General features: G+C 47.4%; 1 protein-coding gene across 5 annotated transcripts in view; it reads left to right on the top strand.

The window, feature by feature from the left end:
* The window catches only part of PAQR5 (progestin and adipoQ receptor family member 5), a 101,395-nt gene that overhangs the window by 66,978 nt on the left and 10,957 nt on the right, over positions 1-23,460 (top strand). For 3 of the 5 annotated variants that reach the window (XM_023220725.1, XM_023220724.1, XM_023220728.1), the window contains 3 exons: positions 12,025-12,152; positions 15,559-15,764; positions 19,537-19,663. In XM_023220725.1, the coding sequence (XP_023076493.1) occupies positions 12,025-12,152; positions 15,559-15,764; positions 19,537-19,663 (461 nt within the window). Of the gene's footprint in view, positions 1-9,490; positions 9,630-12,024; positions 12,153-15,558; positions 15,765-19,536; positions 19,664-23,460 lie in introns of all 5 variants that reach the window. The other 2 variants (XM_023220727.1, XM_023220726.1) reach the window with 2 other exon arrangements.

Raw genomic sequence — 23,460 nt, forward strand, 5'->3', positions numbered from 1 at the left:
CCCTTATCAGTGGATGTACACAACCCCCGGGGAGGAGTGTAACTAGTGCCCGTTGGCCAAAAGCAATTCCTGTGGCATGATGAGTGGCTCAGTACTGAAGAGTCCCTCCAAAAGGTCCTTCAGAAGTGTGTAGTGATATCTGCAAGAAGGCTTTCTGCTTTTTGTTTTTTTTTTGTTTTTTTAGATCAAGTCTTGCTCTGTAGCCAAGGCTGCAGTGCAGTGGCACTCTCTTGGCTCACTGCAACCTCTGGCTCCAAGGTTCAAGCAATTCTCCTGCCTCAGCCTCCCATATGGCTGGAATTACAGGCGACACCACCACACCTGGCTAATTTTTGTATTTTTAGCAGAGATGGGGTTTCACCATGTCGGCCAGGCTGGTCTCGAACTCCTGACTACAGGTGATCTGCCCGCCTCGGCCTCCCAAAGTGATGGGATTGTAGGCATGAGCTACTGCGCCTCTGCTTTTAACTCTTCTGGCCTAGAAGTAACATTAACCAGAAATAGTCACATGGCCCCAACCTAACGTTGAGAAAGTCCGAGGAATGTGGGAAAGCACGTGTAATATTTGGTGAACACCAACTGTCTACTTAACCTCTTGGATATGAAGACTGATGACTCAATAATTCCAGAAATGTATAAGTTATTTCTTCAAATAGCACATCAAAACCATTTATATTTTCTCCTTCTGGAGAAATGTTCTCTGTGTCCTTATTAGATTTCTCATATTTTCTATCTATGACTCTCTCTGGACTGCATTCTGGGTACTTTCTTTGGATCTTTCAGTTGACTAATTTTCTCTTCAGACAGGTTTAGTGTATTGTGTATTCCTTTGATGTATTTTAAATTTCAATTATTATTTTTTAATTTCTAAAAGTTATATTAGGCTCTTTTTTTTTGAGACAGGGTCTTGCTCTGTCACCCAGGCTGGGGTGTTGTGGTGCAATCATGGCTCACTATATAGCCTTAAACTCTTGGGCTCAAGTGATGCTCCTGCCTCAGCCTCCCCAGTAGCTGGGACCAAAGCTCTGCTCCACCATACCCAGCTAATTTTTTTTTTTTTTTAATTTTGTAGAGATGAGGGTGTCTCACTGTGTGGCCTAGGTTGGTCTCAAACTCCTGGGCTCAAGCAATCCACCCACCACGGTCCCCCAAGTGTTGGCATTACAGGGTTGAGCCACTAAGCCCAGCCTGTTTTTTCAAATTGGCTTGTTTCCTGTTTATTTATTTAAATATATTAAACACAGTTATTTTATGTTTTAATATTTGTACTTTGATCTCTGTCTCTGCCATCTACTGTTTCTGCTGTTTCTCACTCATGGTGTTTTATTTCCCTATGTGTGCATGCCTGTGTTAAAGTAGAAATCCAGCTAGGTGCCGTGACTCACGCCTGTAATCCCAGCACTTTAGGAGGCCAAGGCAGGTGGATCACCTGAGGTCAGGAGTTCAAAACGAGCCTAACCAACATGGTGAAACCCTTTCTCTACTGAAAGTACAAGAATTAGCGGGGCGTGGTGGCATGTGACTGTAATCCCAGCTACTCGAGAGACTGAGGCAGGAGAATAGCTTGAACTCAGGAGGTGGAGGTTGCAGTAAGCCAAGATCAGGCCATTGCACTCCAGCCTGGGTGACAGAGCGAGACTCTGTCTCAAGAAAAAAAAAAAAGTAGAAATCCTTCAGAGAGGATTTGTGTTTGTTTTTGTAACTTACCTGAGGGAACTACAAAATGTTAACCTATTTCTATTTGTAATCACTTTAATTTTTTCACTTGAGATTTCCTGGACCACAAAAGTAGTAGGGGCTTGGACCACAAACCTCTATGAAGACTATTTGATGGTTATGAATTTTGGGAGAGATTTTTTTTTTCAGAGAAACAACTTTCCTTATTGTCCTCTTCTGCCTGGTTGAATTTAGTTCACACTCCCTTATCTTTAGACTCCCAGCTTTATTGGCAAAGTCTCCTATTAGATTCCCTGCATTTGATGGGCCTTGGGTTTCATCCCTCGTTTACAAAATCTGGCAGCAGAGACTCTGATGGTGAATGCAGCTTACCTCACAGGGTTCCTGGTTTCCCTCTGTTTTGGGGCTTTGTGACTTCTTTACTTTTGTGTCATTTTGCTGATATACTGGCTCATGATGCATACTCCAGACAGCATATTAATTGCATTAATTAGAAGGATCCTTGATAACATCTAATCGACCATCCTTTGGCCAGAACTGGAGTCCCCCAGTCATTCTTCCAGGTCCTTTCTTCATCCCCAGTGATTACTTCCTTCTGAAAACTTTCATGACCCTTAGCATTTCTATAAAACATGTCTGTAGCAATCCTTAGTTCCACCAGCTGGGTGCTGTGAAGCACACAGGGGTTTTGCAATTTAAGACTAGGGTTTGCATCTTGGTTCTGGTATTTATTATGACCTTGGAAACTTCATCTCACTGAGCTTCTGTTTTCTTATTTGTAAAATGGATCGACAGTCCCTACCTTGCCATGCTCTCATGATGATCAAATGAAACCAGACCTGCCCTTAATATATGCTAAGTCTGAATAAGGAGGACAAATGCAGGCCATAGGCTATATGTCTAAATACTTAAAAGTTATAAATGAAGCCAACAGTTATGTAAAGTGGTTCTATTCTACCTTAACAAATGCCCCTTTATTTTATTATTTATTTATTTATTTATTTATTTATTTATTTATTTATTTTGAGACAGAGTTTCGCTCTTGTTGCCCAGGCTGGAGTGGAATGGCATGATCTCGGCTCACTGCAACCTCCGCCTCCTGGGTTCAAGCAATTCTCCTGCCTCAGCCTCCTGAGTAGCTGGGATTACAGGCACCCACCACCACGCCCAGCTAATTTTTCATGTTTTTAGTGGAGACAGAGTTTCACCATGTTAGACAGGATGGTCTCAATCTCCTGACCTCAGGTGATCCACCCATCTCGGCCTCCCAAAGTCCTGGGATTACAGGTGTGAACCACTGTGCCTGGGCTGACAAATGCCCCTTTATAAGGACAGAAACAGTGAAACTTTGATTTTTATATAGCTAAAGTCAGCAAAATATGAAAAACAACTGAGTTTAATTATTATTGCACATGTCTAAATGTTACATTGATGAATTACTTATGTTTGAAAGAGTAATAAAACAAAAACATGCATAATTTATAAATTATTACATGTGTTTATTCCATATAATTCATTTTACTTCTTCATTTCAGTAAAATTGAGTTATAGTGTTATAATCAACATTATCATATAATTTGTGTTCTATTGACAATGATGTTAAATTAAACCACTATTCCTGAGTCATTGTAGTTCTTAGTTTTGTTTCTTAAATTAATTTCATTTGGGAGAATCTTCTGCTGAGATTCCATTCAGTTTTATTGAGGTAGAACAGCTGGAATTACCAAAAAAAAAAAAAAAAATTTTAAGGCCACATTTTGAATCAGAAATGAATTATAAGTTTTTTTTTTAATTGAAGCCAGTTTGAGCAAGAAAATTATAAATTTTTCATATAAAGTTCAAACATTGTAATGAGGCTGCAGCATATGATAATTATATTAAGCAGACAAATTATTAAATATTTTAATTCCATATAGATTACCATCTCATCTTGCTATCTTTACTCTCTCAAAGTACTGTCTAGATTAGTATTCATCTATTTTATTAAGAAAAATCTAAAGGGATAGTATAAAGAAAACTGAAAATAGTAGGCCTTTACTCAGTCAAAATTATACCTTAGTCTACACTGTCCAGAGAAATAATCCCTACAGAAATTAATTTCAGGATGATCTGTATGTGAATCTTCTCTTTCATAGTCTGGAGACATTTTTGTTTCCTTTTTTGGCTTTTATCTTATTGGAATGTCACATTTATTATGTATTTTATGTGTGACTCCTTTGGTTTAGAAAAGTCCTATACATATTTAAAATGATAAATATGTATTTTTAATCCCTTTAAAAATGAAATAGCCAGGCCTAGATTTTTTTGTAGGCTTTTGCTAACATATCTCGTAACAAGTATCAGTTGAGAGCTCAAATTCAAAATTAATGTTATTTCCCACTAAAAATCGAATATTCTGTTACACTGATTTCTTCCCATCATCCTATATCTTACCTAAATTAAATGTAAGTGTTTACCAGCACAGATTTGTTATTCCCATTGTGTGAATGAGAGTAGTTAAGGTCAAATTTGGTATGTATTTCAGCAAGATGTCCCGTTTGGGAGAAGATTCAGAGAATGTCGTGTATAATCTTTGAACTATTCCGTAGAAAATCTAATTGAGAGCCCAATCAATTTTAGTAAGCAATTCAAACCATGCGCTACCATACCCAGCACTAAGAATACTTTTAAAGCCGCCTTACATGTTTGGCCAGAAGAAATTTACCATCGTCTTCTGTAAATAGTGTGCTGTATGTACAAAAAGCATTCTTGGCCAGGCACAGTGGCTCACACCTGTAATCCCAGCTCTTTGGGAAACCAGTGCAGGTGGATCACTTGAGGTCGGGAGTTCGAGACCAGCCTGGCCAACACGGTGAAACCCTGTCTCTACTAAAAATACAAAATTCGCTGGGCATGGTACCACATACCTGTAATCCCAGCTACTCGGGAGGCTGAGTCAGGAGAATCACTTGCATTCAGGAGACAGAGGTTGCAGTGAGCCAAGATCATGCCACTGTACTCCAGCCTGGGCGACAGAGTGAGACTGTCTCAAAAACAAAACAAAAAGCATTCTTTTGCTTGACTGAATATTGGACACATTATTTTTTGAAAACCATCACACCACTGTTGTAAGTTGGCATTTTGCTGTAATTATTTCATACCAACAATGGCTGGTTATTAATTCAGCCTATTTAAAGTTCTAGTAATTGCATGTGTGTTGTGTATAAGCGATGTTTTATGTTCTTTTAATTGAGAGTACAATCAATTCTCCTAGTAAGCAATTCAAACCACGTGCCACCATACTCAGCACTAAGAATACTTCTGGATTTTTGGTCAAATTCTGACCTTGCATTAGTTTTCTGTTGCTGCTGTAACAAATTACCACAAACTTAGTGGCTCAAAAAACAAACGAACGAATATATGATCTTACATATAGGTTACAAGTCTGACATGGGGCTCACTGGGTAAAATCTAGATTTTGGTGGATATTGTTGGGGAGAATCTGTTTCCTTACCTTTCTAGCTCCTAGAGGCTGCCTGCTCTCCTTGGCTTCTGGCCCCTTCCTCCATCTTCACATCAGCAATGTTGCATCTCTCTGACCTTATTCTGTAGTCACTTTTTCCTCTGAGTCTCTTCTTCTGCCTTCATCTTTCATTTTTAAGGACCTTTTGATTATACTGGGCCCACTGCGGAACCAGAGAATCTCCTTAATTTAAGGTCAGTGTATTAGCAACTTCAATTTCATCTGGGACGTTACTGCCCCTTTGCTGTGTAACCTAACATATTCACTCGTTCTGGCAATTACGATGTGAACATCTTTGGGGAGCCATTATTCTGCCTACTGCAGACTTAGCAACCATGTTATACTATTATCACAAGCTTGCCCGTGGCAGCTTTGGAAATCAATGCCTAAAACTGAAAATAGTTTTTCTACTTCTTAAATCAAAGACTGCATTTTTACAACAAATGTAAAACCGATGGAATTGCTCTGTTATTTCAACTTTCTTACTTTCTTCTGCTGTAGATCAATACTGTCTATAATGCTAGTCATTCAATAGGACTTTTCTTCCCTAGTACACACTACCTGAGTCCTATTTACTTTTCTTTTTTTGAGACAGAGTCTCACTTTGTTGACTAGACTGGAGTGCAATGGCATGATCTCAGCTCATTGCAACCTCTGCCTCCCAGGTTCAAGCGATTCTACTGCTTCAGCCCCCAGAGTAACTGGGACTACAGGCATGTGCTACCATGTCCAACTAATTTTTGTAGTTTCAGTAGAGATGGGATTTCACCATGTTGGCCAGGCTGGTCTCGAACTCCTGACCTCAAGTGATCTGCCCACCTCAGTCTCCCAAAGTGCTGAGATTACAGGTGTGAGCCACCATGCCCAGTGCTATTTACTGTTTAAAAACATTTTATGTATCATTTTTTAACTTTATTGTCCATTAAATTATTAATATCCTTTGGTTCCTCCATCTCTGATATTGATCATTTATTTCATTACCTTTTATCCATCTTACATGTTCAGCCAGAAGAGACTTACCATTGTCTTCTGTAAATATTGTACTGCATGTACAAAAAGCATTCTTATGCTTGACTGAATATTGGACATGTTGTTTTTTTAAAAAACATCACAGCAGTGTTGTAAATTGGCATTTTCCTGTAATTGTTTCATACCAACAATGGTTGGCTATTAATTCAGCCTCTTTAAAGTTCTAGTAATTGCATGTGTGTGGTGTGCAATTGTTGTTTTATGCTCTTTCAATTGAGAGCCTAAGTATTTCTGTTCTGCAGGAACTAAGCATGGTCCTGCAAGTGATGTGGCATACTGTCCAACCTAGAGCCTGGTACACTGCAGGTACCCAGCAAATTATAGGTTATAACTGCTGCAGCAAGGCCGGACACAGTGGCTCACGCCTGTAATCCCAACACTTTGGGAGGCCAAGGCGGGTAGATCACAAGAGGTCAGGGGTTTGAGATCAGACTGACCAACATGTTGAAACCCTGTCTCTACTAAAAATACAAAAATTTAGCTGAGCATGGTGGCAGGCGCCTGTAATCCCAGCTACTCGGGAGGCTGAAGCACGAGAATCACTTGAACCAGGAGGCAGAACTTGCAGGGAGCTGAGATCGTGCCACTGCACTCCAGCCTGGGCAACAGAGTGAGACTCTGTCTCAATAATAATAATAATAATAATAATAATAATAATAATAATAATAATTGCTGCATCAATGCATGGCCTCCCCCTTTTCCCTCTCATTCTTCCCCTGCCCTCTGCCAGCAAACACCTCATCAGACTCCCCACTGGCCTCTAACTATTCCCTGTCCTGGCTTTCCCTGTCACCATGTCCCTCTTACGTAGAGGGAACTTCCTCTTCTGTAGGGAACTGGATTCTGGGCAGGAAGGTGACAGCACGATGCTGGGGTGGGAGTCTGGCTTTGAAGCCAGAGGCAGTTGCAGCATCAGCAGGCCCTGGGAGCTGGTTAGAACTGCAGACTCTCGCCCCAGCCACCACACTGCAGTAAGGTGCCCAGGTGCTCTGCACACACTAGAAGAAAGTTTGAGAGGCACTGGCTTGCACAACCTCACCGCTTGTATTAGTTTGCTAGGGCTGCCACAACAAAATACCACAGACTGAGTGGTCTAAACAACAGAAAGTTATTTTCTCACAGTTCCGGAGACTGAAAGGTATTCAAGATCAAGGCTTGGACAGGGGCGAAGCCTCTCTCCTTGGCTCACAGATGGCCACTCTCTTGCTGCCTCTGCACAAGGTCACCACTCTGCGGGCGCTCATCCCTGGTGTCTCTCTGTGAATTCAAATGTCCTCTTCTTCTGAGGGACACCAGGCAGACTGGATTAGGACCCACTCTAATGGCTTCTTGAAAGACCTTATCTCTGAATGCAGTTGCATCTGAGGTCCTGGGGGTTAGGACTTTAACTTAACAGATGAATTTTGGGAGGGACACAGTTCCCTCCGAGATTTAGTTCATAATGGCACTTTAAAGAAGAAGAATCTAAGGCTCAGAGAAGTATGTCACAGTCCAAAATCACAGTACAGGCCAGGGGATAAGGGTTTTATCTCTTGACAGAGCCCTCCCCAGGGTAAGCAATGAAGGACAGTGCACAAGAGGGCAGGGAATGGAGGCTGCTGTCTGCATTTAGGTTTCAGCTTTGCTTCTGTTACTTTTGAGAACTTGAGTAAGTGCCCTAACCTCTCCAGGCCTCAGTTTCCTTTTCTGTGAAATGGGGACAATGAAAGGCTCTTCCAAGCTGGTTGTGAGGATTCAGTGAGCAGGAATGACAGAATTCATGTGAATAGCGCCTGAGGCCCCCTGATCCCACTCTGCCTCTTCTCTTTCCCTGCTATCAAAATCTGCCCTTATTTACAGCTGGCCAAAATGCCCAATTATTTTCTCCAGGTGGTTTGCAGTTTAATAGCTAGAAAAACCAAAAGCTTTTAACTGTCACGGTGGAATTGTAGGCATCGGCTAGCAGGTGCATGCAAGTCTTGGCCATGCAAGAAGATTTTCCTCGATGCTGAGCCTGAGGCAGGAACTGAAAGGGAAAACTTGCTGATGTGCCCTTCCGCTCCTAGTTCCTGGAGGTTCTCACTTCTAAATAATAGGCTGCATATGATTTGATTTCATTTCACTCTAAATTGCTCAGCCTGCAACTAGGGGTGCAAGGTGGAGTTCTACAAATCAATTCTGCTGTGCAAATAAGCAGGCACTTGCTTACTTGGGGGTGCTTAGAAATGAGGCCAAGCTACAAAGTGTTGAGGAAATGATTGCAGTTTTCCTTTGGGGTCAAACTGGGTTTGGAATACAAAATTGTTTTCAAATATTTAGTTTGTCCTTTCAATGTATGTACCCTGTGTTCTATGAAGGTCTGCTCTAGGCAAAGCACTTTGCTAAGGCTAGAGTGGGAAGACGAGAGAACGTTTCTCCTTTCCTGTGTTCACGGGAGCTCAGGGCAGGAGTGCGACTAAGAACTAGTAATGGGGCTTGATAGACAGAGGTTCAAGTTGGGGAGGGCAGGGACAGGTCAGTCTTCTTAGTCTAAGCTGGAACATCACTGTCCTGGGACACAGGGACTCCTTTTACTATACTTTATCCATCCATTTATTTTTTTGGAAAGGCTGCTTTAAATCCTGCCCCTATTGCATGGCCAGTATTGGGCTTCCCATCCTTTTCTGGGGTCAGCATAGCAGGTCAGATGGAGGCAGGTTTTTTTAATCTGGGCCCAGCCCTGGCTTTGGTGGCAAAATATCCTCCCCAGGTCTGGGGCCAGATTCCTAAATGGGGTCAAGTTGTCCAGTGTATGGATTTCCCTTCTGTTCCCTGCTGGCTTTTGATGACATCAGTCCCCCCAGTTTTGCCTGCTGGAATGCCGGGATCCACAGAGAGAAGGGAAGTACTCACAGACCGTGAGTGACCTTTTCCTCCAGCTTCTGTTCAGCCACTGCTGCTGTGGCTGTCACAGGGTCTGTGCTCTCCTGCAGCCCTGCCCGGCCTCCTCCCTGCAGGCCACAGTCCCCACATTCCCAGTGCTCTGAAATGTTTCTGTTCTCACTGGCCCCTTGTCACAAAGTCTCTTAGTTTATTGGATCTGCTAGTCTAATTCATATGAAGGAATAAATAATGATTAATGGAGTCTGCATTGTAACCAGTGGCCAGTGCTTTAATAAATAATTATAAAACAATGACTTAAAAAGAAGAGAGAAAGAAGCTTGAAAGGTAGAAGGATAGACCCAGTGTGGAGCTCCTGGGAGCTGTTATTTCTGCTAGAAGGCTTTCTGAGTCCCGCCAACCACATGCCGTCCTCCTCCACAGGGATCAAAGGCTGAAGGCCATTGGCCTATTTGCCTCCTTGTCATCAGCCTTGGTGGGGTGGAAATCTGCAACTCAAGATTCCTGCTGCCCATTATAGGAATCTGTCCACCATAAACCGGGGCATCAGTAGAATTGAATGGTGAGTCAAAAACTGGAACAAATCGCTTTAATTACCTAAGACCCAAACCGAATTCATAGTATTTCTTCATTGGACCATGAGCCAACTTCATTATATCCCCTCCCTCTAGTTGACCAGTTTAACCCAGAACTGAACTAAGAGTTCTCTAAAACTTGGGGCTACTGCTGGAAGGGAATGTTCCGACCATTCAGCTAGCCAAGCCCTCTCATTTTACACAGAGGCCCTGAGAGCTGTGACCCAGGGCCTCAGCTTCACTTTTCTCAAGGCCACATGGTGCCTTGGGGGCCCAGATTTGACTCATTACTCTGGCAGCCCCTCACCTTCTGCACTGTTCCATGTGACTACTTGACTTGGAACCCCAAGAAATAGCACAAGGCTGGGCACAATGGCTCATACCTCTAATCCCAGCACTTTAGGAGGCCAAGATGGGAGAATCACTTGAGCCCAGGAATTTAAGATGAGTCTGGGCATCATAGTGAGACCTTGTCTTTGCGAAAAATAAAAAATTAGGCTAGGCGTGGTAGCTCACACCGGTAATTCCAGCACTTTGGGAGGTCGAGGTGGGTGGATCACTTACAGTCAGGAGTTCGAGACCAGTCTGGGCAACATGATGAAACCCCGTCTCTACTAGTAATATAAAAAATTAGCCGGGCGTTGTGGCATGCGCTTGTAGTCCCAGCTACTCGAGAGGCTGAGGCAGGAGAATTGCTTGAACCTGGGAAGCAGAGGTTTCAGTGAGCCGAGATCACACCACTGCATTCCAGCCTGGGCAACAAAGTGAGACTCCGTCTCAAAAAAAAAATAAAAAAATAAAAAAATTAGCTGACCATGGTGGCACTCCTGTAGTTCCAGCTACTCATGTGGCTAAGGTGGGAGGATCATTTGAACCCCAGGAGTTTGAGGCTGCAGTAAGCCATGATTGCACCACTGCACTCCAGCCTAGGCTTCAGATCAAGACCCTGTCTCAAAAAAAAAAAAAAAAAAAAATAGCACAAACTCTGGTATTATTTATTGTACATTTTTTTAACAGAGAACCTCTCTTACACTAAGAAGTTGGCACCCCAAATGAGAAATGGGTGGCTAGATTGAAGTTCCTCTAGCCTTCCCCTCACAGCCCTAGAAATTCAAAGGAGAGGCTTTGCAACTTATTGTGACCTGATTTAGGTTATGATTACTAACATTATCATTGTTATTATTTGCTTCAATTACCCTACTCATTTATAATTTACGTTTCAAAGGGTATGGCAACACTTATCTAAATCAGTGGTCCTTACCTGGGGGCGACTTTAGCCCCCAGGGGACATCTGGCAATATCTGGAGACATTTCTGTTTGTCACAACTTGGGGGGATGGGTGCCGACAGTGTGAGCTAGTGGCGTTTAGCAGATAGAGGCCGTGGATGCTGTGAAAGGACGCACAGGTTGGCCCCCACAACAAACAGTGATCTGGCCCAAAGTGTTAATAGTGTCAAAATTGAGAACCCTTGGTCTAAATCAACAGAGAAGGGGAAAACAGGTCTCCTTTCATCCTACTACCTCAACAAATTAAACACCACTTTTCTATGTTCCTCCCAGCCTCTGCCCCACGGTGTAAACTTCAATTTCCCAAGCTCTTCTAACCATGGCAGGAATACAGTTTAAATTCCACATTTCTTCACTTCTTATTGCATCCCGGGCTGTTGTCCCTCTGGCCTCATTATCTTCTCACCACTTTTAGTGGATGTAATACAATACTCCAGGCAGGTCGATACCCCATATTTCACCTGATCAGTCCAGGTTTCTCAGTGGGGGTGTTTTTTGGGGGGGACTTGCCAAATGGGCTGCATGGGGGTGGCAGTGGCTTGGGTAGAGCTGCTGTGGGCAGCCACCTCCTCTTCCTGCAGCCCAGGCATCAACATCATGGTCCTCATCATCAAAAGCCCTTTATGAAGCACCTTGGTGAATATATCCTGGCACCGGGGACATCTTCTGCAGAGTTCTTCCCACCAGCCCTTGACATGCAGGGCTTGCTGGCTCAGACAGACAGCATCTATGTCAGCTCACCAAAACGGCGTCCAAAAACCAGGCTGTAGGCCCCAGGCAGAGGGGTACGAAAACAGATTCTTAGGCAAGATTCATGCCAAGAGTAAGTACACCAGGGAACGCAAAGACAGGCTGGATTCCCAAAGGGAGCCTGGCCCTTGAATTCCCTCCTCCAGCTGGCTGGAGGCTTCTTGGAGGATATGGGATTTTAGAAGCTACTGTGAGGGAAGGAGAGAGTGAGGGGAACAGCTTAACAGGTCAAGGACTTGGGGTCAAGCCAGGCACACAGTGCACGGCCTTGGAAGATGTCTCTCCAGAGACCTTCATGCTGCCCTCCTGTCTCACCTCAGTGTCCTTTTCCTTTTGCCTCTGCAGGTGTTCCATGAGCAAGGCATCCTCTTCGGCTACCGCCATCCACAGAGTTCTGCCACTGCCTGCATCCTCAGCCTTTTCCAAATGACCAATGAGACTCTCAACATTTGGACTCACTTGCTGCCCTTCTGGTACCTTCTGGCCCCCTTGACCGGCCTGTCTCCTTCAGGAGCCCTGGAGACCAGGGTGTCTTAACACAGCTAGTGTTGAGATGGCTGAGATTCTGTGCTGGGGTTTAGGGATCCCCCATGGGTACACGCGGGTGAAGGGGGTGTGTGACAGGGAAGAGACATTGGGTGTGCCACTGGGATGACCTTTAAGGCATGGACTAGGGTAGGATTTGAGGGGAAAGTCCAAAAGTGCCTCAGTCCTTCCCGGCTCCCTGCTCTCGTGCCTGATATGATAGCATTTACCTTCATCTCCTTCAGTCTTGGAGACTTCCCAGGTTTTTCAGGAGCCTTGGTTAAAATGTCACTAGTTTGAGGAAGTCAACCTCTCTGAGCCTCACATTTTCCTACCTGCGAAGTAGGAGTGATGGTCCGCACCTCCCCAAGGGTTGCTGTGAGAGTTTCGGGAGAAAACATTGGCAGAGGCACCTGGCACAGAGCTCTGGGTGTTCCGTCATCATTCTGGGAACCATGGCAACTGGGAGGCACTTCATCTGGCAGCCTGTAGGTGGAGCCAGCTAAGAGCAAAGCTCTGGGAAGCCTGTGCGCAGAAATGGGAGTTGCCAGGGAAGCGCCTAAGAGGGGCCTTGCTGAGAAAAGTGGGGGATGAAGGCCAATGTCACACACTGCACACCTTTGCTTAATGAATGGAGGATGGAGACAGGGTCAAAGCACCAAATCACAGTGGATCTGAGCTGGAAGAACTCAGAGGCCATTCAAGCCACTCTCCCACTCAGACCACCATCGGTCGGTGTAGACACAGCCGAGAGAAGGAGTGGCTTCCTTCTGTCAGGCAGGGGCGCTGTGTCACAGGCTGGTCACCGGACTCCCTCTAGTCATGGTGAGAAGAGATTAGGAGTGTGCCATGCGTGCACATGGGCCCAGGCTCCCCGCACGGGAGCAGCCAGCCCGACTAAAAATCCGAAGACAGACCTGGGGCCAAAATGCAGGGATAGGCTGTTTGGTTCCAGCAGCCAGCTCAGTGGAGAGAGGAGAGAGCTCAGTCTGGTGTGGACTAGGGTGATCTGTAAAGGGGCGTGGCAACCCTGGGCCTGCGGACTGGGCAGGGGTGGCAGCACAGCCCTGCTTCAGGGGCCATTTGTCATTTTTAAAAGTATACACGCTTATAAATTATAACCCTTCAGAAGGGAATAGAGTCAGGCTCTGCCACTGGCCCTAGTTCTCTTCCCTGGAGTGGTCAGGGGGACCTGCTTCCTGTGTGTCCTTCTGCAGCTTTCCTGGGGACTCAGGAGCATCTGTGCTGTGAGTGTCCCCAGCACCTGCCTCTTTCCCCGCTGCCCTCCCCTTACTTCCCTCCCTTGGAGATCTCACTCTGTCAGCATCTGCAATCTGCATGTCTCCTGGACTTTGGAACATCTGCCTGGTGTTCCATTTTCTGGATGAATCATGGTTGATTTAGGCTGTTTTGAGATTTGAGCTGCTAGAAGGCTACCGGCCTGTCCATCCCTGCTTGTGGGTCTTGTGCTGCATGCATGGATCCCTGTAGGGTGATTTTTTTGCTATTTTACAGCTGAGCCAAGCTGGGTGAGCCGCACCCCCCTCACCCCCAGCCCTGCCTATGCACCTCTACACTGTGCCAGGCTCTCAGAGATGATCCTGACTGAGCAACAGAGAGTAGCAAGAAGGACTTGGGAAGGTCTGGATCAAGATGCCCTAGGGAAATGGGACCACCAAAACATTGAAATGACTGAAGGATACGTTGAGAGAAACAGCAAATAGCTTAAGCTTTACTTCTGCTGGGACAAAAATGAAAAGACCACAAGTGTAGCTGGAAGGATTTAGCAACGCTCCTTCAGCTCCTGTATATGAAAAACTTTGTAGAATCTCCTTCCTTGGAGGAGTTAGTGGGAAAGGGAGCCAGTTCTCTAGGCGTGGTTTGTGGAAGTGAGGTGTTCTGCAGGTGGGACCTCATGTGTGGATTGCAGGTCAGGCAGATCTGGTGAAGAATTGTGAAGTGTCTCTGCATAGAGATCTAGGCTCTGCTGAGAGTCAGCTGTGGGACTAGCTATTCAGAAAAGTGATTGTACTCTTAGTGGAGGAACAGTGTGGAGGAGGAGGGAGAAAACAGTCCTCTTGTCCTCTGGGCTTGCAAGGTTCCACCTGGGGCATTGTTTCTATCTGAGGAGCCTTCCTACAAGAGGGACATAGATAAACTACATGGAGCAAGGACAAACCACAAGGATGGTGGTAACGCCAAATTTAGATCCTGCAAGGAATGGCTGAAGGAACTGGGGTTATTTAATGTGAAGTTCAAGGAGGTGGGAGGGGGTTAGAAAGACTGCCTTAAAATATTTGATAGGTGGCCGGGCGCAGTGGCTCATACCTGTAATCCCAGCACTTTGGGAGGCCGAGGTGGGCAGATCACGAGGTCAGGAGATGGAGACCATCCTGGCCAACATGGTGAAACCCTATCTCTACTAAAAATACAAAAATTAGCCAGATGTGGTGGCGGGCCCCTGTAGTCCCAGCTACTCGAGAGGCTGAGGCAGGAGAATCACGTGAACCCAGGAGACAGAGGTTGCAGTGAGCCAAGATTGTGCCACTGCACTCCAGCCTAGAGACAGAGCAAGACTCCATCTCAAAAAAACAAAACAAAACAAAACAAAAGAACACATGCACACACACACACACCCACACACACGTTAAGCTTGTTTTCTATGATCCTGGTGGAGGGAACTAGGCCAATCAAATGGAGATAGATACAAGGAGGATAGATTTGAGCCAATGAAGGAGAACTTTCCAGCCCTCAGAGCTGCCTTGGGACGTAATGAGCACCCCATCCCTGGAAGCACGCAAGCTGAGGCTGGAGAATCGCTAGGGGATTGGACTAGATATACATAAAGCTTCTCTTCTTACTTCACCTGCCCATTCCCAACATACTGCCTCCCAATTAAAAAAGGACCCCCTACCTCCCTAACACACCATATTTCCCCAAAGTGAGAACACAAAGGAATTGGTCATCGCGAGGGAATGGAGACAGTAGATAGGTGAGGATCTAAGAGGAGCTTCCATCATGAGGGTGAGTGGGCCTCTGTGTTCATGATGGAGGGTGAGTGGGCCTCTGTGTTCATGATGGAGGGTGAATGGATCCTCTGTGTTCACGGTGGAGGGTGAGTGGATCCTCTGTGTTCATGGTGGAGGGTGAGTGGGCCTCTGTGTTCATGATGGAGGGTGAGTGGATCCTCTGTGTTCATGGTGGAGGGTGAGTGGGCCTCTGTGTTCACAGTGGAGGGTGAGTGGGTCCTCTGTGTTCATGGTGGAGGGTGAGTGGATCCTCTGTGTTTATCGTGGAGGGTGAGTGGATCCTCTGTGTTCATCGTGGAGGGTGAGTGGGCCCTCTGTGTTCCAGGTTCTTTGCATGGAGGTTTGTGACTGCACTGTATGTGACAGACATCAAGAATGACAACTACTCCTGGCCCATGCTTGTGTACATGTGCACCAGCTGCGTGTACCCGCTTGCGTCCAGCTGTGCACACACCTTCAGCTCTATGTCCAAGAATGCCCGGCACATTTGCTACTTCCTGGACTATGGCGCCGTCAACCTCTTCAGTCTGGGTATGTGAGGCCTCGTTCTTGCTTTCTTTCCCCTGCAAGCGGGCTGTTTGTCCCTTCTCCTGTGAGCTAAGGTCACTGGAAGGCTTTGATGAGTTTGCAGAAGAGTCCAGGGAATGCCAGTGCCCCTGTCCAGGCTCCCAGTGGGTTTTTTTTTATAAGAAACTATCCATAAGCACACTGCTAAATATTTAGCCACAACAGCCCTGATCTGCAGTGTTTGCCAGTTTCTATGGTGTAAATCTTCCCATCATGGCCCACTTCAACCTACCAACATGACATCACAGAACACAAGGGTGGGAAGAGATATGTGTAGCACACCATTACAGAAATTCCACCAGCAGATACAGTAGATGTGGTCATTGAGTACTCAGTACTTTTGTTAATAGGATTTATTTAATTGCAAGTTTATGTGATTTAATTTTTAATGATGGCTGTATTCAGCACTCAGCTCTCTCACAGGCCAGAATGAACTGACTCTAGTACATCAGTGCTGGTCTCTGTCATGCCAGGCAAGAGGAGGAGGGTGAGCTCATGAGCCTCGTATGTCCAGAGCCTTAGAGCAATCAGAGAGATGCTCAGAGTGTGCGGGAATAGAGCAGCAGCCTAAGCTGGTGAAGATGGGTACTGACCGTCCCCTCTTCCTTGTCTTTTTCTTTGACTATGATGTCCCCTCCTCCAGCCTTTTCTCCTCTCCTCCCCTTGTGGGCATGCATCTATCCCTAAGGATATGAGTTCTAGATTCTTCCTCCGGGTCCCGTTCTAGGTGAGAAAACCAATTATTGTCTTCCTTGCCCAAAAGGTTGTCCATGAGGAGCCTACCTCCATCCTCTTTCTTCATATACACACACTCACACACACACACTCACGTACTGACACACATACACACAATGCACTCACACATACACATACACACACTCACCACATATACACAATACACTTACATGCACACACTCCACACACACACACCACATGCCACACATACACACACATTGACACACACACTCACACATTGACAAACACACAATACACTCACATACACACACTCACACCACATACACACAATACACTCACAGGCACACACAGTCTCAGACACTACACACACACCACACACACTGACACACACTACACTCACATACACACACACATACACACAATACACTCACATACACACACACACATACACACAATACACTCACAGGCACACACACATACTCTCAGACCCTCCACATACACTCACATCCACATACACACCACACATACTGACATATACACACAATACACTCACTCACACCACATACACACTCACATGCACATATATGCACACATACTCTCAGACACTATACACACATCCACACACTCACACTCTCACAGACATCATACACGCACCACACATGCATATCACACACACCACACCACATACACACCACATACACACACACCACATACACACCACACATACACACAGACACACATGCTCACTCACACACATACACACACATTTTCCCGCTTCACTGCCCACTCCTCAGTGCTCTGCTGCCCAGTCCGCAGCATTCACCAGACCTTGCCCCTTTCCGTGTGAGCCAGGCTTACCCTCAGGGTTTGATGGGTTTGCAGAAGAGAGCGGGAACGTGCGTGCCCCTGTCCAGGGTCCCAGCCTCCTGGCTGCCGAGATTGACACAGGGGTACTTCAGGCCTCCTCAGTGCCCCTCTCTTTCTCTGGTCCCTATCACATCCCTCCCTCTCTCCTGGGTCCCCTCCCACCCTCCGGATTCCCTCTTACCCTCCATGTCCCCCCTCCCCTGGCCTGGCTCCCTTCCTCTGCTTTCCGGCACACATGGGCTGGGAGGCTCAGAATTAGTCCTTTGACCTCTCTCACATGATCTGGCTCCGCGGGGATCTCCTCCAAGCCTAGTGCATCTCTTCCCACCTCCAGAGAAGCCCTGTCTCCAGTGTAGACCTCTTACCTGAGGTCCACACCACCTCAGAGCCATGAGACCAGAACTGTACCTGGTCCTGCCCCTGCCCCTACACCTGCTACCGTTCTGTATGTCCAGCCTGACTATGGTCGCACCCCTACTCCTTCTCCCCTGTCAGAAGCCTCGCTAATCCTCAGGGTCCCCTTCCTCTCACTCCCTGCCCACGCCCACCCTCTGGCCAATTGGTTATTAAGGCCAGGTGACTTCTCTCCTACCTGCTGTAAGTGGCACTGCCCCTTCGTCTTGACTCAGGCCCCGGCCTCTCACTTGCACAGTTATCACAGCCTTCTCCACCTCCCCCGGCCCCTGGAGGCTTCCACAACACCTTCTACCACAGGTGTTCCCAGGCTCCCAGGGGTTCCTCCCTCAGGCCATCCTGTGCGCTTTCACTAGGTTTTAGTCATCAAAATTCTTCATTGACTCCCTTAGTGCCCGAAAGAGGAAGTTCCCTTTCCTCAGCCTGCACCCAAAGCTGAAAGCCTCCCTGCCCTCGGGCTACTGTCAGAATCCCAGATGACCTGCCAGGCTTTGTTCCAAGATCAGCTCCTATGCCTTGTGCTCCACCCGTCCTGAGTGCCCACCCCACACTGCCTCAGGCTCTGATCTTTTGCTTCTGCCTGCGGTTCTGGGCAGGGACAGAGGCTCCCTGGCTCTTGTATGGCCCACAGCTTGCCCCAGGTGGCATCTGCTGAGCGAATGCATCCCAGTCCAGAAGGGAATCCCCTCCCAGTATGGGGCCAGACGAAGGGCTTGCCTGTCCCTCTGGAGGCAGCTTCCAACTGAAATCTCACGCGCTGCCTACTGGAGCTGGGAACATGGGACCAGGAGGCTTTGGTGTTCACCCTCTTTGCCTGTGTGGCCAGCTTCGCTAGATCCACCTGTCAATGGGATAAAAGACAGAGATCAACCTGTATGGCCCAAGGCCTTGTTCAGCCCTGAGCTAGGACTCCACGGTTCCTGATGTCTTTGGAATGACAGGTGTCCTAGGCATGGCCATCAGGCCCTGGGCTGCCTCCCTTGGGGGAGACCTCAGGAGGTGAGGGTGCAGGTCCAGGCTGGTCTCCCCAGCTGAAGCACACCTGGCCCCTTTGAAAAGGACAGTGATCTCCCCTGCTTTTGCAAATAAATGCTTCAGCAAACAGGTCTCTAGAAGGTCCTTAAGCAACCCTTCTCTCACAAACTCCAAAACCTAAAACACAATGCAACACCCAGCCTCACCTGGCCTGTCCCCCAGCTGCTGATATGACATCCTCGTCTCAGCAAGGGCCCTCCCTCCAACACTGATCTTTCTACCAGGAGCACCCATGTCCCTGGGCAAGTGAGATGTGCACACTCTGAGTGGAGCTCGGCTCACTGGGTCTGTCATCGTGGACCACAGCGTGTGGCTAAAAGTGGGGACTGTCACTAACCTGCCTGGGTTTGAAGCCCATCTTTGCTAACTCCCTAGCTGCAGGACCCTGGGCGAGTGATTAAACCTCTCTGTCCCTCTGCTTCCCATCTGTGCAATAGGGATAAGTACAGAGTTATGAAGGAGGATGGTTGAAGTGTTATGTGATGTCATATATGTAAAGCCCTTGAAGCAAAGCTAGGCTCACAGTAAACTCTCAGGATGGGATTTGGGTGGGCAGAGAAGAGAGAGGAGGACATCCTGGAAGGGGGAACGGCCCCAGCAAGGGCACAGAGCCAGGACTGTGGGAATGATGAGGGCCAAGTCAGATGCTGGGGACGGTCTTTGCAAGGGGCCTACATGGTGCCAAGGCCTGGCTCCTCTCCCAAGGCTGGTGTTTCTTCCCCAGGCTCAGCCATTGCCTATTCTGCATACACATTCCCAGACACGCTGGTGTGCACCACCTTCCACGACTACTACGTGGCCATGGCCGTACTGAACGCAGTCCTCAGCACAGGCCTCTCCTGCTACTCCAGGTACTGGGTCGCTCTGACCTCAGATGGGAGGGGAGGGAGGGTCTTGCGTGCAGCTCCCTGCACTCTTTGAGGGAGCTGGGGAAGAGGTGGGCTCAGTGGAAAAGGTGCTTGGGAACCTAAGACTCTGTTCCAGGTGGACTTCCTATTGCTGGCAAAACCAGCTTCCTGGGCATGCAAGATCCAGGCCTCCATGCTCAGAGAGCCTCATACTTGCTGCTAATACTCTGCTGCTTTTTTTTTTTTTTTTTTTTTTTTTTGAGACAGAGTCTTACTCTGTCACCCAGGCTGAAATGCGATGACACAATCTCGGCCTGCTGCAACCTCCGCCTCTTGAGTTCAAGTGATTCTCCTGCCTCAGCCTGCCATGTAGCTGGGATTACAGGCACCCGCCACCACATCCAGCTAATTTTTGTATTTTTAGTAGAGATAGGGTTTCCCCATGTTGGTCAGGCTGGTCTGAAACTCCTGACCTCAGGTGATCCACCCACCTTGGCCCTCCAAAGTGTTGGGATTACAGGTGTGAGCCACCATGCCTGACCTGTTTTTTTTTTTTTTTTGAGACAGGCTCTCTCTCTGTGGCCCAGGCTGGAATGCAGTGGTGGTATCTCAGCTCACTGCAGCCTCGCCTTCCTGGGATCGTCTGCTGCATTCTTAATAATTTGTAATAATTTTTGAACAAGGAGGTCTCTGCTCTTTGATTTGGTACCAGGCTTTACAAATGATGCAGCTGTTTCAATTGCTGGACAAGTCGCTTATCCACCTCAAACTTCAGTTTGCTCATCTATAAAATGAGGCTGTTACAAATACCCCTAAGGCAAATGGAAGAATTACAGGTAATGTACCCAGGACACTTAGCACAAGCCTGGCACAGAGGAGGTGCCCCATAAATGTGCGGTCACTAATGGTGACTGGGTGTGCCTGCCTCGGGGCATATATGATGGATGATGGTGTTATTCAAACGCCCTATGCATCCCTCATCACTGTGAGTCAGGCCCAACTCACTGGCTCTAATTCCCACTGGTTTTTTTTTTTTTTTTTTTTTTCTTTCTTTCTTTCAAGAAAACTCACTGGGGTGTGAGTGTAAAGAATGTTGTTATATTGTTATGGGGATAACTACACCTGTTTATTCAGCTCTTTGTAGAAGAGAACTGCCCGGAAGTTCCTTTTCCCTAAAATACTCAGGGAATCTCCCAAATGGTTGTGTTGGGGTGACAGCCCTGGCTGAATAGTGCCAAGGCCAGTACTTTTGGGCTGGAGGCCTTTGGTGCTGGTCAGGAAAGGTAGACTGGCAGGTACATCTGAGTTCTTTGTCCTCCGCAACGGCAACTCCAGCGAGCCAGTGGAATCTCCTGGCCTCCACTCGCCCCCCTCTCCCCAGGAAAAAACAGGGAGGTGAAATATGCCCCATCTGGTAACTTCTCCAGAATGATTTTGTCTCCAACTTCCTTTGGGTGACCCTTGGGATGTGTGGGGCCGGCAAGTTTCACAAGGGAGAGCAGGCAAGTTTCACAAACAGGACAAACCAGTTTTTTTTGTTTTTGTTTTTTATTTTTAAATGGAAGGATAGATTCTGAAACAGCATCGGGAATACCTGTTCCAACTCGCTTTCCATTCGCCTGTGCTGAGGCGGGTTGGAAATATGGAGCTGCCTTCCATGGGAGTGAAAGTCTCTTTCTAGGAGTCCCTGCCATGGATGAAGGGAGGCGTAGCACACATAGAAAAGTAATAACGCTGCAGAAACAAGTCCAGCAGAGATGAAGCAAGCCCCGGAGGCCTGGGTGCATAGACTTGTGGACCGGCCATGGTCCAGGAACCTGGACACTCTTGGACCTGGTCCTTGGACCAGTCACTACTCCTGTCTGGTTGGCTCTCCTAGGCCTGTGTGGCTCTGATGTTTGAAATTTAGGATTAGACGGGGAGAGCACCATAGGTTGAGGGGGCGAATGAGGAAGAGAAGACTTCGTGAGTGTGGAAGAAAGTCTCCAGAGTGAGGCTGGGCATAGTGGCTCACACCTGTAATCCCAGCATTTTGGGAGCCCCAGGTGGGTGGATCACCTGAAGTCAGGTTTCAAGATCAGTCTGGCCAACATGGTGAAAACCTGTCTCTACTAAAAATACAAAGGTTAGCTGGGTGTGGTGGCAGGCGCCTGTAATTCCAGCTACTCAAGAGGCTGAGGCGGGAGAATCACTTGAACCCAGGAGGCAGAAGTTGCAGTGAGCTGAGATCATGCCACTGCACTCCAGCCCGGGCAATGGAGCAAAGAAAAAAAAAGAAATTGTCTCCAGAATGGATGATCCAAGATGGTTTCCCCAGGAGCTCATAATTCAGATTCTTAGAACACTTGCTGGTTTTAATTTTTGTTTTGTTTTGTTTTGAAGTAGAGACAGGGTTTCGCCATGCTGGCCAGGCTGGTCTCGAGCTCCTGACCTCAGGTGATGCACTCTCCTGGGCCTCCCAAAGTGCTGGGATTACAGGTGTGAGCCACCCTGCTCAGCCTAGATTGCTTTCTTCTAGCCAGGAGTCTTCCCGGATGGTTCAGATATAACAGATGGGGTCTTTTGGATGTGGCACGCCTGGTGTCTTTGGAGGAACTTATCTGACAGGGCAGCTTTGCCAGACATCTCCTGAGTGCCTGAGTTTGGGGGCTTCTCCCTTCGCCAATGAAATGGATTATTTATTTATGGAGTACATCTGTGGCTATTCCATCCATCCACCCATCTACACGCCCACCCACCCATCCAACATTCCTTAAATACCTGCCATACTCCAGGTACCACGTTAGGAGCTGGGGGTGCCAGAAGGATGCCCTTACCTTCAGAGAGCACCCAGTGCTGTAGGAGAGACAGACTGCAGATGCCCCTAGAGGCCCGTGAGGCCATCATTTCCTTTACAGTGTAGTGGAAGGGAGTGTAAACAAATAGTGATAAGGCAGAATGACACCTGCTGAGATAGACAGGGTTCTGAGAAGTGGCATTAGGACTGGATATTGAAGGAGATCGAACACTTTAGCTGAAGAGGAGGACAGAGCAACCAGCCAGAATAAGGATGAAGACTACAGAGAGGGTGGGCCAGGGTCGGGAAGCAGCAAGGTGCATCAGAGCTGCCAGAGTCTGCAAGAGTGGATAGAGGAGAGCAGCTGCAGAGGGACTTGGATGGTGGGCTGGGGGCTTGTGGGTCCTATGAGGACTGGTCCTTTGCTCATGAAGGATGAGAGTCTCCTAGGGGAAAAAAAATCCTATGCACTCAGCTTCTGTGCCCTGAGGGGTTTCCAGGCAGGTTAACAACCACAGAAGTGGGAGCTGAGGGGAGAGGGAGGTGGGGGGCTATGTTGGAAGCAAAAAGGAGGAAGGGGGCACATGCTACACTCTTGCACCCAAAGGTAGAGTGGGCATTCCAGCTGTGGCCCTTCCAGTGCCCTTTGTACCTCGTCCTCGCTCCACGTTCCCCTGTCTGTGGTTTTGCTGCTCTTACAAGCTGTCCTCCACTCTGTTCACTCCCTGTCTCTGCCTTTGGTGTCTGGAGAGTGAGAAAGCTGACTTGTGCAGAAGTGATGCTGGCCCTGAGTAACTCCAGGAGAAGAAGTGGGTAGAGAGGAGGGTGTGGGCATCTGGAGGCCTAAATTTCAACCCTGCTCCCCCAGACTTGCTGTGTGGCCTCAGGGCAGTCACTGTCCCCCTGTCCCCTCTGGGCCTCAGGGTCTGCATCTTCAGTGAGGGCATCTGAGACAACATCCTCTGGGTCCTCTCTGGTTTGGGCATCCTGCAATGCCAATGCCTTAGTGTCTTCTCCAAGCTTC

This window comes from Piliocolobus tephrosceles, chromosome 6, assembly GCF_002776525.5.
Source record: "Piliocolobus tephrosceles isolate RC106 chromosome 6, ASM277652v3, whole genome shotgun sequence".
Classification (NCBI taxonomy): Eukaryota; Metazoa; Chordata; class Mammalia; order Primates; family Cercopithecidae; genus Piliocolobus; species Piliocolobus tephrosceles.